Raw genomic sequence first — 16,733 nt, forward strand, 5'->3', positions numbered from 1 at the left:
AACCTCGAAAAAGTTCCTCCAAAACTTTTTCACTGTCAGTGCTTAAAAGTCGTTTACCTCCCCAAGCGGCCCCGCTCCACGTAGTTCCCCACAAATTTGGCACGAGAAAATTTCACTTGTGGAGGAGAGCCACTCGCCAACCCAAGCGACAACACTCCCCACTCCTCCCAGCACCCGCACAGTAAACATATGGGTGAGTATGTATATATTCCCAGATAGAATAGTTAGGCTTTGGATAGCTGGGCTATAGAGGTTGACCCATGCCCCCCCTCCTGCCAATGCCCATGCCCATGCGGCAACCGCATTTATAAAACTGCAACAGCTGCAGTTATTTTTCAGCTTGTTTTGTTTGTCGCCCGACGATGCCACTGCAATTTTTCTTTTGTGCTCACCATCGCCTCCTTTTGTCTCTTTCTGTTAACGTATTGGGCGAACCCAAAAAAGGAAGAATGAAAGATCGAATCCATGTAAAATATATTCGAATGCCATATGGAAAAAGTGAATTTCCATGCGAGGTGGTAGCTGAAAAATGTGTTTGTCTGTTCAGTGAAGCGAAGCGAAATAGTGGCATTAGGATTGTCCTCTGGAACTAGTTCTGTTCAGTTAAAGAATTTCCCTAAACCCTAACCCGATACTGACAAAAAATACATATATAAGAGACTATGGATAATAGTTAACTTTTTTAATGCAAATTTAGCTCAAGAATCATTCTTTAAATTGAGTTCAACAGTAGATAGTTTTATAAAAAACAAGACGAGTAATTCAAGTAATTCTCAACAGAACTGGTCCCCCCTCCGCCACATAAAAGACATGTCTAGATTGTGACTGTGGCTATTTCTTGTCTCGTCTCCGAGCATCCGGCTGCCGCGAGCCCACACCTGCTGGTGAAACGGGGATGGAATGCACTTTGAGACGCTAAGATAGTGGTAGCCGGAGAGCAGCAGCTGGCATTGTTTCATGTTGCTAGTAGTTTGGCCTACCTGTTCAGCCTTTGCCTTGCCGGAGCCTTTTCCGCCAGGGGCAAACGAGAAACGAAACAAAAATGGTATAGAACAAACGAATTCCTCAAAAATTTGTGCGTTGTTGCGTCATCGCACATGGAAAAGTATTGGTATTCCTACACATAGATATATACATATGTATATACATGTAGCTATGTATAGGAACAATAAAAAAAAAAAAAAATGTTACAGTCTCTGAGTCCGGGGCTGGTTTTCTAGTTAGTCATTTGCCGGTCTCGGGAACCACAGAACTAGTTTTTGCCTCAATTTATATGATTTTTAGCCTCTTGAGCGTCTAACTACAGAAATATTTTATAATTTTATTTATGTGCGAATGTTTTCATTTGTTGTATTTTAGGATTGGTGCTGTCCCACCTTTTGAATGACTTAATTAAATTTCAGTTTTATCGTTATAATTAAATTTGCCACAATTTTCCCCACACTGCTTATCGTCGCACCGTGGCGGTGTGGCTGAGTGTCTGTCTGTGTGGGCAATCAAAGTATGAAAGAGAAATATTTGCAACGAAATATATATTCCACAATATACATATGTAAAGCCTAAAGGCCCATTCTAAGTGGTTCGTACAGACGTTGCTTATAGACGACTTCTCTGACTTCTCATGCGTGAATGCCATATTATTTGCACTGTTTCGGCGGGGGCGGGGTCGTGAGAATATGACTGATTCTGGGCTTTCGATTGTGTTCTCTTCCAATTGATTAGTTGCTATCGTAAACACTCATACATATATCGTATATCGTGTGGGGGGGAGGCTCATCTGCTTCGATCTTGAACTATATGACTCGAAAACTGTGTATGCCTCTGCCTCTGTCACGGTTCGCTGCCTGCCAGACATTTGCATACGAGTATTTGGCAAACAGATTCTCAAATAAGCGGAGAGGGCAAACATTTGAAAACTTTATTTACCAAAACAAAAACCCAATAATTCTCTTGAAAATTAAGAATAGTAGTATATATAAAATATACTTTCTGTAGACTATAAAATCTACACGATTCAAGTCGAGTCGATTTCTCATTAAAAAAATATCAAGCCAGATGTGGTCCATACTGTTTTCGTAGTGGAGCACATAGAATGTTAAATTTGGCTACATTTTAGGGTTTCTTTAGCTTCATGCGAGTATGTTTAACAGTATGTTTCCATGGAACGGATTTAATCGGTACTATGGATCGGTATATGTACATCTATTATCCTTTCGGTTGCCAATCGCATAGTCTTTGGGGTTGGGGTCCATGGTTGTTGAAATGATTATATACGATTGTTCGGATACTTGATAGCAGAGTGAAAGAAGAGCCTTCAGTGTTTCAACCGATATTTCTGGAAGAGAATCTTAATCTCACACACACAACTCACAACGTTCCCCCTCGTTTTTTTTTAAATTTTTTAGTTTCATTTTAAGCAAAAACAATACAAATCAAAAATAATAATTATATAATAAATGTTTTGACCCAAAAATAATAAATAAATTATTCAATAAAAATCAAGAATAATAATTATAATAATTATAATAATAATTATTCAATAAAAATCAAGAATAACAATTATAATAAAAATCAAGAATAACGATTATAATAACAATTATTCAATAAAAATCAAGAATAACAATTATAATAACAATTATTTAATATAAATCAAGAATAACAATTATAATAACAATTATTTAATATAAATCAAGAATAACAATTATAATAAAAATCAAGAATAACGATTATAATAACAATTATTTAATATAAATCAAGAATAACAATTATAATAACAATTATTTAATATAAATCAAGAATAACAATTATAATAAAAATCAAGAATAACGATTATAATAACAATTATTCAATAAAAATCAAGAATAACAATTATAATAACAATTATTTAATATAAATCAAGAATAACAATTATAATAACAATTATTTAATATAAATCAAGAATAACAATTATAATAAAAATCAAGAATAACGATTATAATAACAATTATTTAATATAAATCAAGAATAACAATTATAATAACAATTATTTAATATAAATCAAGAATAAAAATTATAATAAAAATCAAGAATAACGATTATAATAACAATTATTCAATAAAAATCAAGAATAACGATTATAATAACAATTATTCAATAAAAATCAAGGATAACAATTATAATAACAATTATTTAATATAAATCAAGAATAACAATTATAATAAAAATCAAGAATAACGATTATAATAACAATTATTCAATAAAAATCAAGAATAACAATTATAATAACAATTATTCAAGAAAAATCAATAATAACAATTATAATAACAGTTATAATAACAATTATAATAACAATTATAATAACAATTATTCAATAAAAATCAAGAATAACAATTATAATATCAGTTATAATAACAATTATAATAACAATTATTCAATAAAACTCAAGAATAACAATTATAATAACAATTATTAAAGAAAAATCAAGAATAACAATTATAATAACAATTATTCAATAATAATTATAATAACAATTATTCAATAAAAATCAAGAATAACAATTATTATAACAATTATTCAATAATAATTATAATAACAATTATTCAATAATAATTATAATAACAATTATTCAATAAAAATCAAGAATAACAATTATAATAACAATTATTTATGAAAAAATCAAGAATAACGATTATAATAACAATTATTCAATAAAAATCAAGAATAAAAATTGATTTTTATTGTGTAATTATTATGTTATTTATTTATTTTGGATTCTTTTTGTATAATTATTATTTTTTTACAGTAAGTTTTATCGTGTCAGAATAGCTGATTTCTGAAGATCTGAATTTCAATATTTTGATACTTATTTTAACTACTTCCCACCTAAAACTTTTTGCAAAGGTTTTCCCCAAAGGAAAAAAAATGTAAAATCTTGAATCATATGTTATACTTTATATTGTTTATTGTACGTATAAATATTGTATTGTCCCGCGTGATTCCAATGAAACAACGGAATGCTTATAGAAATATGGTATAAAACAAATAGAAGACGTACACATTAATATAAAAAAGTAGTTTTATTAAGAAAGTACATTTTCGGGTGCACTACTTCCTCATTCCCTAGTGTTGGCCATAACCTGTTGACACGAATGTACGAGTACGACGAACATATAAATATATCAAGTCAAGTTGAGTCAACCATTTCGGGGGAAATGTTAATGTCGGGTCATAATCCTGGGGACCGTCTGCGAGGAGGACACTCATTTGACAGGTGACCCGCCCGCCATCCGCCCCCCGCCACCCGCCTACGGTTGGTGGAAGCTACGAACAGAAAAGTGGAAACTGTTGCGTGTTCTTTCTGTGGAAAACTGAAGGAAAGCCAAAGCCAAAGGAAAAGCGGGAGAGAAAGACATGACAAACTATCCCCGCGATGTATGATGATGAATGGATGGAAAATGACATTTTGCCCACTTAAATGGGCCTTTCAGCCGAATAAAAGTCACTTTTTTTTAAAAAGAGCTGAAATGATGATGAAATTAGCACGTAAAAGGGAGGCAGAACTCATAAAGTGGCGGAAAGGAGGCTTTTATAACACCCAAAAATGAAATGGAAAGCTCTCACATGAAGAGGAGTGCGATCTGGAATAGGATAAGGTCATGTCCAGTCCCGTCCCGTCCATTACCATTCCGCCACATTTGTCACTATTAACGTGGCGACAATTTTCAGGGCGGAGTAATGGCACACATGGCTCCGTGTCCGAGTCCGTGTCCGAGTCCGTGTCCGAGTCCGTGTCCGTGTACGTGCACGGGTACGTGTCCGGTACGTGTAAGGGCACGGCTTTCGGTCGCTTTCAAATAAATTAAAAAATACAAAAACGGAATGAAACAAACCCCGAGACTGGTGACTAACGTTACAAACTGTTTCGCTCGCTTAAATGCATCAGCAAAATTGTTTGTTAATGGACAACCTGCCAGGAGCTGTGCTCCGCCTCCGTTTTGGACACACACGGCACACATGTCGCATGGGTAATATCCTCCGACAGGTCAAACAAAGAGCGCACTATGCATAAAACGATATTTGCCCGTTGCCGCGACTCCCCGGAAAGCTGAACCCCCCCACCGGACCGCACATTGTTGGGGATGCTCTTGTGGCCCAGCTGGCGTGTTCTACAATGGGCCGAAATGAATTAACTGCTAGTTAAAAATTTAAGGGTCGTTGGAGAGCAGAAGTTTATGTTTATTGGTTGACAGTAAAACTAGTGTAACTACCCTACTCTACAGTGTTTTTAAACCCGGTACTTGAAGCGTATAGGGCTTTATGCGATTTGTGGTGCCCTGGATGAGTGTAACACCCCGAAGGAAGCGTTTTCGACTCCATAAAGTAGATATATTCTTGCCCAGCATCAATACCCCTGATCGCCTGTCCGTCCGTCTTGTTTGACGACTAGTTCTCAGAGTACAGACTCCTGTAATCTTCTCCTCTAATCCTTGATGAATCAAGGTTGTTTCCTCGTGCAGTGTGCCAGCTTTGGCGAAGGGGAGTGGGATAAAACGGCTGGTATTCTTGTGAGAATGGAGACAGATGTAAAAAAAGCTCACACATACTCCTACATATCGGGTATACAAATAGAGCCGCGACTCTTTCGTTGCCACTCGTTCCTGCTCGTCCCCGCTCGTTCCTGCTCGTTCCCGATTGTTCCAGCACTTGGAACCGAATTTGGAATACAAATTTGTGGATATTATATTTCATTTATCCATCTCTATATTCTAAAAAAGTGAAAGTCATAGAGAAGCAAAAGAACTCTTGTTCTCCACTTAAACTGCAGTGCAAACTCCTCCTCTATAGCACCTGCCTCAAGACCTATGGCCCTGAACCATGAGGAAACTTTTTTAGTCTATTCTCAACTTATTAAATTCTTTTTTAAGCTGAGTTTCTGCTTTTCGCTGTACACACATATGTCCCACAATTAGTGTATTGTATTCATGCACTGGTGAAAAATCGTACATGCACGTAAGTGTCGATTAGCATATTTCGAGCCAAAGTTCCCAATACACTACACAGTATATCCATTTGTTGTAGCTATTGCCTACCTACCGGTGGAGTCGTTCTATAAATAATTCGTGCTGAGTGAATTCCACAGTGCATCTCAGCGGGAATCGTTGGGGGCTCGGTCGAAAAGATAAATGTAGGCCAAGACCAGAGGCGAATATGCATTTTGGTGTTTCCCGCCCCGCTTCTGCCCTTCCCTTCCTGTCACTTTGAGTGAAACGAAGGCGTTGGCCACAGCTTGTTGGACCATTAGCCCCCGTGTGTCTGTGTGTGTGTGTAGGGGAGGCGAGGAGCGCTCGGGTTGTGTGATATGTGGCGCGGTTGCAACTTTGAAATTAATTTCCCTTGTGAAATTTACGTATACGTAATTGTTGAAGCAAGCTGCTGCCCTTTTCCATGCCCTCCACTTGGGGAGGACCAATAAAACTGTTGGAAGAGGCGGAGGGGGTCACTGTCAGTGACCCACTTCTCGTCCAGATGGGGGTAAACAGCTCCCTGTGCATATAAAATTAATAATGCCAGTCGGATTTATTGTACATTAACGACAATTTGTGTAATTCAATTGACCCCGCTCGATTAATGCGGGATGAAAACCCAATCTATTTTATTTCTGTCAGCTACAACGCCATAAAGTATTTCGTGACACTTTCAACTGTGGGCCATTGACCGCCTTTCCTATGGAAACAAATTTTGAGGGCTGATCGGAACGTTTCACATGAAAAGAGGCGACTTCCTCGACATAACGTTGCCCGGTGGCAAGTTTCTGCATTTCATATGTTCTGGTTCTCAATCATATTTTTTGTGACTCTCCCGAGTCTCTCGCGATTACTCATTGAACTTCCGATAGGAAGAACAGCCAGCCGAGAAACAGAGACAAGGCACATAAGAAAAGGGTATACACAGCCTCCAGAAGATCATAAACTGAGAACAATCTCTTAGTCAATTCAGGCACAACCAAATGACCAAAAGGCACTCAGAAGAATCTTCAGTATGATTTTCCTCTTTAATATAATCTGGTCTGATTTGATTCCATTTCAGCATTTAATTATTCTCTCAATTAATGTGACATTACCCCATACATGTTTTTATGTTTCGAGATTGTTCATTGTGTTGTTAGCTACGAGCATTTACCACGTTTACTTTTTAAGTGCCTCCTAGTAAGCATCGTTCTTATCAGTACGAGTATCTCGGCATGGCCTTCACCCAGTATGAACTAGTAAGCAGCTCTCGAAGATTATATCTAAGTGCAGAGGGGCCATGAGAATGTGTGTATGTAGAGCGATGGATATGTCTACCTTGGAGCTCACCCCCAAAAGGGTAATTATTCGCATTTAAGGGAAGTTACATACATATATGTAACCCCGAGAATCTAGAAAATTGTTCATCGATCAGATATGTATGTATGCTCCCCTTGCGTGTCCTTTGTTACTGTCTCCATTGTAAACGGAACTTATATTGGCAAAATAGCTATGCAACGGTTATACTAGAGTTCTGGGGATTGAGTTTGGATTAATGGCTACGGGGCGATTCCTTCACAAATTGGATTTTACAGTGCATTGACTTGCAAGACCTAGAATTCTTTTACTAAGAGACTTCATTGACTTTTAAAATGTTAGAGCTCCGAGATTGTTGGCCAGAGGTCAATGAACTACCGTCAACATATGACTGTCTTAGCCCATTATCAGTCACTGTACCCAAGCAGGTACAGAAAAACAGCCAAATTTAAAGAATTTTAGCGCCGAACTGGTGAAAGATATCGCAATAAATATTTTTTTTAAATAAAGAAGAAGGATAAAGCTTTAAGTAGAATTTTTAAAGAACATAATTTCCCGGGGTTTACTTACAAAAATTAACCAGTGAAAATAAAAGGTTCAAATAGAAAACATAATGGGTTATCGCCGAAATTCGTTCTTAGTGGGTATCTCCTAGTCGCAATACTTTGTTTCGAGCCACTTTCCAGCTCTTTTTCAGCACAATTTTGTAAGAAAATTGCATGTGAAGTTTTCCGCTGCCTGCCTGCTCTTTATCGTTGAGCTTTTCTGTCAAACGCACACGAAGAATGTCAAATGAAATGTTTTCATCATTTTCCTCGCTCTCAATATTTTTAGTACTGCGTGCTTTCGAGCAATTATTATGTTATGTTTTGCTTTGCTTTTGAGTTTATTTTTTGTATTTTTAAAGCATTAAATGGGGCGCGGACTTCCCTTCCACAAGGGGCTAACAATTGGCCAAGTATTGACATTGACAGTCATCCAACGACGGATAGTGTGACGTCACCAGCTGGAGTACAAAAAGAGTAGACTAGCAAGCAAAGCGTGTGACATGCACACACATCATACAGATTACGTGGTTGTCGAGCATTGCAGAGCATTCCGACTGCAGCATACCTTCTAGCCGTAGTATACGTAGGAAGTCGTGAAAGTCGGGAAGTCAAGACTCCCTTTTCCGGAAAGCCAATACACCCTTGCACTCCACGAGTACGGGGCATAGAAACGAAGTCCACAAGTGGACACTGAAAAGAGTGGAGGCTAAGAATGGAATCTAGGGTAATTTGTAATTAATGTAAAATGAATGGTCAACGAACACGCGGACTGCGGCTAAGAGAGGGGGGTGGCCAGAGAGTGGGTGACTTTGTCAACGTTTTGCCTCAAGAAAATAAAACTGCAAAGACGACTTCTAGTAGTGTGTATAATTGCAAGAGTTGTCTGTGGAATGGGGCAGTGTCCGGAGATGGCAACGCCCGGACAAAGTTCAAGTGCCAGCCAGCCGCCAGACTTGGCAATGAAGCTGCTAATGAACGTAGCGGGGGCACCGAGGGCGGGGGACCTAGTGCGGAATGAGATGATAGCAAACTTGGAATTGAGTTCTCTCTTCAAGAAGCTCTATTTTATTATTCATGTAAGGCGATTAAGATCGGGCAATTCGTTTAGATCCCAGAAACTTCGAGAAAGTCAAGGGGAGGACTTTTACTTGTATCAACAGCACTACGATACGTTAGTTATACGATAGTTGACAGTCAAACCAGATATGGTAATGGTTATGGCAGAGCAGAAAGACCTTCTAAACGAAAGAATGCTTCGATTTGAATGGGAAATTTCATTCCATTGAGGAATTTACTAATTAAAATTGTTAATTTTGTTTTCCTTATCGATAATCGAGTGTATGGAGTATGCAATATCTAGTCAAGATGATCACAATTCCCACGACACATTCCATGTATGTGCCCCATGGACCACACCCAGTAAATTTTCAACCATCAGCTGCTTGTCGTCTATCGCAGCAAATGGTAATGTTTGTTTTCAAGTGCCAGAACATGCGTTTCATTCGCAATAACCATGACAACAATGGCAACATTGAAATTTGCAATATGATGGAACCGATGGAACCCAGAGACGACGGCATTGAAGTCGAATACGAGAACGAATACAAACACGATAATGTGTGCCAAGTTAACGCAAGAAAAGCAAATGCTACTTGATGGAACAAATGCAGAGACAATAAACATTTGGAGTCAAATGGAAACCCAAATCGAAATCGAAATGGAAAACAAAATAAGTAGCAGCAGCAACAGGCCGCCAAGAGCTGCTCCCAGTTCGTGCCCCTCTCAGAGTCGACCCCATATGGCTGTCAGGCAACAGCTGCAGAGCTCCCCCATCGGACATATGTACATATTGTATCCATATATCGATAGACAATCCGAATTATAATGCCAGGCAGCAGCCATTACCGATGCGTGCATGGCCCATGAATTAGTGGCAAGCGACACGCGGGTTAAACCCCTTGTGTCTCTTCTTCTGGCCATTTCATATTCATAGGCAACGGGGGATTGCCGGGGGTACGGCGTAACTGAGCCGCAGAATCAACACGTGTCTCGTGGCGGGGGCTCGGACGGAGCTGAATGAATCGATGGGACGTACGCCGGGCTCTGGAGGGAAGCTCCAGTAAATATATTTCGTATTATTCATATAATATAATAAATAAAGAGGAGAAAAGAAGACATATATTCTGTGCAATCTGTGACTTCGTCATCTATGTGGCTTTTATTTCCCCTGTAGGCACTGTAGGGGCACTGTGCATTAAATTCCCATACAATACAGACGCGTTTCCATCAGCATTATTACGCCATTCGACATCTGCTCCGACAAGCATTTACTGTTCTACAAAATAGTAAAGTACTTTCCTTTCCTGATGCTCCCACTTCTACTATTTTTTTGTTATCGTCATTAGAAGGCTCTGTTATCGGGCGGATGTACATACATATACCCTTTGGGGGGGGATATAGTAATTTTATCCGCGTGCCTGCAACGTTTCCCTTGGATGTAGCTTGTGCCACGGAATCTTCTGGCTATATAAAAGGGTCTGCCCGAAGGACCAGGAAGTGTATGCAAAGCTGCGCCCTCGTCGTGCTCTTGTTTTGCTTTGCTGTCTGTTTGCCAGAGGAGGGAGACGGGGATTGAGTGGGGAGGAGGATGCTGTGTTTTGTGGGGTAGGTGTGGCCGGACCCACTTGAGGCTGTCGGCCTCAGTGGCACAGCTGTCCGTCCGTTTATCGTTCCATAGCTCTCAGCTCTCTTTTTCTGGCATACTGGCAAGCATCTCCTGTCTCTTATTAGCCCACATTCTGTCCGGATGTGTTTTCCGTTGGAGGCATAATATTTTCGCATGCTTTCTTTTCCTCTCCCACGCTCTCTGTCTCTCTCTCTCTCTCTCCGTACACTCTTTGCCCTCTGTTCTGTGCCTTGTTTTTGGCAAAGAGAGGAAGAATTAAAAAACTTTGTTCATGCCAAATTACGTCATTACTGCTGATCTTTTTTCTGTGTGTGTTGTTGTTGGCTGTTGTGCGCGAAATTAGCAGTTTTTTTTTTTATTTTCGAGTTTGTTGCTTTTTGTTATATTTTGCATTAGTAATACCCTTGAATACGAGTCGAGTATGTGCGGATTAGATCAGAAGTCCGCCATCAGAGCTTACTTAAAATAGGTATTGTGTTTTACCTATGACATAGATCCCAGGCAAAACATATGTACATAAGTAGAAGGAAAATTAAAACTACTTAGAACTTTTGAAGCTCATTGTAAATTTTCTTGCCTCAGAGAACACTCCAACAGAGATCTCCTGCTGGAGTTGGAGCTGCTTGCCGTGTCCCAGAATTGGATTCCAGATACATATTGACTTCAGGTTGGTCTTGTGTCATATAGGGACTCAAGAGTACAGGAAATTGTATTCTGTGTCATTTCATAGTTTTTTTTTATTCCAGATGTAGGATTATGTGGAAGATCCCTGTTGTCCCAGATCGTGTCGGAGTGAGCTGTGCCGCCCCTCAAATGTTGAGATGTAGAAATGTAGAAAAGCTTATTAAATTTGATTAAAAAAGAGATTTTAAACGCCTTAGTGGTGTCGAAGTGCCTTTAGCTTCCATCGTTTATCAGTATTCGATTTCCGTTCTCCCTAAACGTTCTCTATTGTTTCCTTTCCTCTGGCCCCAACGATTTCTAGACCATTAGCTTAAACTGAATTCGAATAAATGCCACATTATGTGCCATTGAATGTGAATTACACATTTATCCATAAGCCAACTTGTCCAACGGTGCCGACGCCCTCTTCTCCACTCTCCCTCTCCCTCTCTCTCTCTCTCTTATCGCCTTAAAGCCACTCCTTGCAGCAGGAAAATACGGAAAAGCGGAAAGGCGGATAGGCTAAATTGAAACTAACCCAACCCAAGGAAGTATAGCGTGCGGCGCTACCAGTTGCCACGCCCACACCATAACCCCATAACCCCGTTGGGCGGGAGGGGGACACTGTGGACCGAGTGGGGGAAGAGTCAGAGTTTGATTTCATTACTTTTCAGTGCTCGTTTTTCCAGTGCTAATTAAAAGTGTGTCAATGTTTATATCCGTAAATTGCTTTTTTCGAGTAAGCTTAATTAAGGACTAACAACTTTGGCGGCGAAAAGTTGGTGGGAGGAGGAGCAGGAGTTTGGCGCAGCTTTAACTTTAATTTCCAATCTATTTATCCTCTATCCTTCGCCTTTTTGTGCTTCCAGCTGCCCTGCACTGCTTGTGGCACACAAATTGCAATCGAAGCGGAAACTTTTATGAATGAGTCGTCTGCCAGGAGGAGCAGCAGCTACGTGAGCGCCACGCGGGAGTGGGAGAGTGGAGCATCCAGGCCCATATCCATATCCATCCAAGATGGCCTTCAGCTATGCGTGCATGGTGCTGCAGCGCGTCGTCGTTCCGGCGGTGCTGGTTCTGGGTGAGTAACGATCTTTAATATGTACATATATATTTAATCCCACGATCCAGACTGACATCACCATTTTGTTGTTCTTATAGCTTCGCTGATGCGACCGGTGGGCATATCATTTGTGTACCTTCTCATGTTCTTCATGTCACCGTTTGTACCCCTGGCCACGCGACGCAACTTCAAGGGATCAGTCACCGCCTTCTTCATCATTCTGCTGTCGCTGAGCACTCTAGTCCTGCTGGGGCACATCGCCCTCCAGATAGTGGCCGTCAGCACAGCGCTGCCCATCTACAACTGCTCCTTCAGCGAGCGCCTGCTTAGGCACATAGGCTTCGTGAGCTTCATCGATCTGAAGTGGGTAGCCCCCGAGATTCAAGCCCACATATATCACTCATCCCGCTCTCTCCCCTTCAGGCCCCTGGCCATCATTGAGTGGCTGGCCCCGGAGGTCCTGGTGTTTGCCACCTCCCTTGGCTCCTACCTCACCGTAAAGCGACTGGCCGTACAGCCCATCACCGCCGAGCAGCTGGAGAACGGCGAGCTGATCGAAGCCCAGTCCGCGGACCACGCCCAGTCGACCCAGCCCCCCTGCCCCACAGATGCCAATGGCGGAGATGTGCAACAGGCCACGGCAACGACGCCACTGCAGCAGCAGCAGCAGCAGCTGCGGAAGCGGGTCTCCATGATCAGTCAGCATATCCACTTCGAGGGATTGATCAAGATCTGTGAGTAAATCAGAATGTGAACCTGTAACCAGGAAGAAGATCCTGTAACCGGATCCCAGAGACCATGCAATGAGTCACTAATAATGGGGCCCTAAAGTTGAATAAGTATGTAGATATATAACTACCGCAAAAACCATAGTGCGTTAAATACGATTAGGCAACCATTTACTAGGATGTTGACGGGCAATGACTATAAGTTCAACCGAGCGGAGCTGGAGCAAATGGAATCACAATTCGATAATAATGGTGCAAAGAGTCTAGTGGATATATTGGGAGCTGCGGTTCAACAAGTCAGGCTGATTCTATACGGTTCTGGATTCAGAATTAGAAGAGTTCTGATAAGAGTGGTATAAGAGTATCTTTATGAACTTTAATCAGCGGTGGAGAGCTGAGAGCTATCCATTATACTTGTATTTAACAGAAATCGTACGAATTGCAAAAGAAATGCAATCGAAGTGGTTTCAGATTCCCATTTATAACAATCAATTTCAGAGAAAATACTTTATCGTTCCACACTTTTCTATCTTTGCATCTACAGCGCCTCTCTTCTGCCTTGCCACACTGTTCTTTGCGGCCGCGCTGCGTCCCTCGGTGCCGGGTGGATTCTATTTTCTCATCTTCCTGCTGGCCGGCACTTACTGGGCAACCTGCCGGACGCTGCAACGGTGCGTGCCACAATCAATTTCGGACGGACACACGGACCCACGGACGCACGGACGGACTTTTCTCATTTTACCTTTACGTTTTCACACCTCTTTGCAGTGGCTTCGCCTTGCTGTTGCGCTGCGTAATGGTCGTCCTTGTGCTCCACTCGCTGTCCATTGTGTCCTACCAGACGCCCTGGATGCAGGGCCACCTCAATCACACCAGCCTGACGGCGCGGTAAGTGAATGGAGAGGTTTCTCCGTGAACTTGCAACTCATCTGCCACTGCCTTTGGTCCACAGTCTGATTGGTCTGGAGCCGCTCATTGAATCCTACTGCTCGCCGGATATACGGGTCCTCCTGTACAATAATACCCTCTATCTGGACTCGTACCTGAACCCGTTTGCCCTGTTCTTTGCCTACTTCGCTTTGGCTCTGACCACCAAGCATCTGATCAAGCCCAGGGTGAGTGTCCAAGTTCCAGCTGGGGGACCACTAGCATTCCTTTCGATGGATAAAGAGCAACAGCTCCTACTACGGCCTGGGGCCACTAACACAAATCTAGTTACCAGCTCTTTGCTCTGATTTTCCGCTCTTCTCCCGCTGCCATTTACATTCGGACAATCTGCTCAATCTCCAACCCCGTAACACACTTTCCCTGCACGCAAACAAAAATCTACACTAAACATTCTTAACAACAAACTCGTCACTAACCACACCACACCACTACACACCACACACCACACGAAAACTCCACTCGAAACCGAACCACTGTACCACTGTACCACTCGACCACCGCCTCGCAGCTGGAGGCAAAGCCTGCCACCGCCTTTGGGCAGCAGCTTGACTGCAACAGCAGCAGCCTCAACACCACCGGCAACAAAGCAAGCCGCCAGCTGACGCTCCGCACCTCACAGGCCTCGCGGGGCAGCAGTCGCAAGGACAACTCGGGTCCCGGCGCAGGATCCAGCACCGCCACCACCTCCACCGCAAATCGAACACAGCGTCTGAGTGTAAGCGAGCGGATTGATACCAGAAGGGATTGGGATTAGGTTTGGGGTATTGCGGTTTTCCTGGTTCGATTCGGGTTTCTGTTGTGCGAATGTGGAGCACTTAAGGATTGGCAGAATAGATAGTAAATATATCAATATCAGAGGATAAAGTGTCTTGTGCATTCCCAGAAAAAGAAAATACCTGTAATTGTTATGGAAAATTACTTAAAGAGCAAAAGGCTCTTCAGAAGCGGTTTATCCGAAGACGCTGCAAGTTATTTGTTAAACATTTGACGCTTGAGATGTGCATTGACTGTACACTCTCGTAGATTGCCCGATATTGAAATTAATTCAAATCTATCAGTATGTGGAAACTAGTTTATTTACGACCCAATCCTAGTAAATTGCTGACAAAGATGATCCTGTTTGCAGAAATCGTGGCATACTTATATCACAGCTCCAGCAGATTCACTTTGGTTCCACTGGGAGGTCGTTCTTTTAAAAATAGTGGAACAAGGAACCTAGTTTTAAAACTTAAACTGTGGGCTTGGAGACATTCTCAAAAGAGAACCGCCTGAACCCGATTAGCGAATGGAGCAGTTTAATTGTCAATACAACAAGCTTTACTTTAATCTACTGGCTATCTGTACCATATACTCGATTCACCGAATATTGTGCGAAAACTAACTCAACTGAATGTTGTGTCTGTGCTGTAACCCAAAGATAACCCAAAGACCTCAACATATCTTGAGATGACGTTCGCTATAAATATGAATGTAAATCTGTATGCCTTTTGCCGAAATCTTACAATTTGTTTTGCGCTTTTTCCCGAATTTTCCTTTATGTTTTGGTTTTCTTTTGATTTTTGTTTATGCTCTCTCTTTTATTACTTCCGCTTTAGGTTTCTCTGCGCCGTGATCAGCGCGCAGCGTTGAATGAACCGACTGAGACGACGCCTGTACGTAAACTAACTCCACTATTCGCCAAATACTCTACTCGCTAACCTAACCTAATCATTAGACTAAAGATAGACTCTGTATCTATATATCTATCTTTTGGTTTCCGCATCTGTCATTTGTTGATGTAAAAATGTTCTCGTCTAACATCTATATTCTATAGTATTCGATTGTACTAATACCTTAGTAATCCCCAAGTCATACTCGTACTCGTCCTTAACCCGAAACTAACCGCGAAAGTGTGTGAGACTGTGTGTAGCTGATCTGTCTGTTCTGGGCCATACAGCACCGTAAATCAATCAATAGCAACTCTCACCCAGATCTAGTGACCTCCTATCACCCGTAGCTGCCCTAGAACTCTAGTATCTCTCTGTATGTACATACAATACTTACCCTATATGTATAGTAATCGAAATATCTCCTCAATTGTACGTCTACACGGGCACATAGTGCAATTCCAAACTAATTCGCTAATCATTCTGTGCAGCTGGTGCGTCAGAGTACGCGGAAGGGGCGCACAGCCCAGCCCCTGGAGAGCGGATCTTCAGTGGCAATGGGCGGCACTCAACGCGGCAATGAAATACCGCTGGACTCGCTGGAGCAGCGATCGGAGCAGGAGAACACGACCACCTCGATACTGGATCAGATATCGTATGGCTTTGTCAGTGTGGGTGGCTTCATCTACCAGAACAGCTATATATTCACCAATATTCTAATGATGGTAAGTCAATTACAGAACTAAAGCTATAATTCCATATTCTGCTGGGAGCATTGGGAGCAAAGGGATCAAGGATAACCCACCGCTTGATAAATAAACTGATCACTACTGAATAGAACCCACAAGTTGAAAGAACAGGGGTTATTTATGCTGTCTATGCTGTTGGCCTTTGTTAAGAAATTTTGTATTTCTGTTCTTCTTTAGGCCTGGTCCATAGTATACCACAGTTGGCTGACGTTCGTCCTCCTGCTGTGGGCCAATGTGCTGTGGATGATCCCCAACCAGCGGAAGGCGATGATGCGGTCCAGTCCGTTCATCGTGCTCTACGCGGAGGTGCTGCTGGTGGCCCAGTACATATACGGCATGGACCTGAACAACAACGAGCTTCCCACGAAGGTCACCGTAAGTTTAAGGTGTCCAATGCGAAT

General features: G+C 41.6%; 1 protein-coding gene across 1 annotated transcript in view; it reads left to right on the top strand.

Annotated features, from left to right (window-relative positions):
• The window catches only part of LOC6596519 (piezo-type mechanosensitive ion channel component), a 32,423-nt gene that overhangs the window by 2,876 nt on the left and 12,814 nt on the right, over positions 1-16,733 (top strand). The window contains exons 2-9 of the mRNA XM_026987152.1: positions 12,068-12,279; positions 12,360-12,624; positions 12,685-12,995; positions 13,534-13,660; positions 13,758-13,877; positions 13,942-14,104; positions 16,075-16,308; positions 16,510-16,707. Coding sequence (XP_026842953.1) covers positions 12,216-12,279; positions 12,360-12,624; positions 12,685-12,995; positions 13,534-13,660; positions 13,758-13,877; positions 13,942-14,104; positions 16,075-16,308; positions 16,510-16,707 — 1,482 coding nt within the window. The 5' untranslated portion in view covers positions 12,068-12,215. The remainder of the gene's footprint in view (positions 1-12,067; positions 12,280-12,359; positions 12,625-12,684; positions 12,996-13,533; positions 13,661-13,757; positions 13,878-13,941; positions 14,105-16,074; positions 16,309-16,509; positions 16,708-16,733) is intronic.

Source organism: Drosophila persimilis, unplaced genomic scaffold (genome assembly GCF_003286085.1).
Source record: "Drosophila persimilis strain 14011-0111.01,24,50 unplaced genomic scaffold, DperRS2 tig00000124-arrow-pilon, whole genome shotgun sequence".
Taxonomy (NCBI): Eukaryota; Metazoa; Arthropoda; class Insecta; order Diptera; family Drosophilidae; genus Drosophila; species Drosophila persimilis.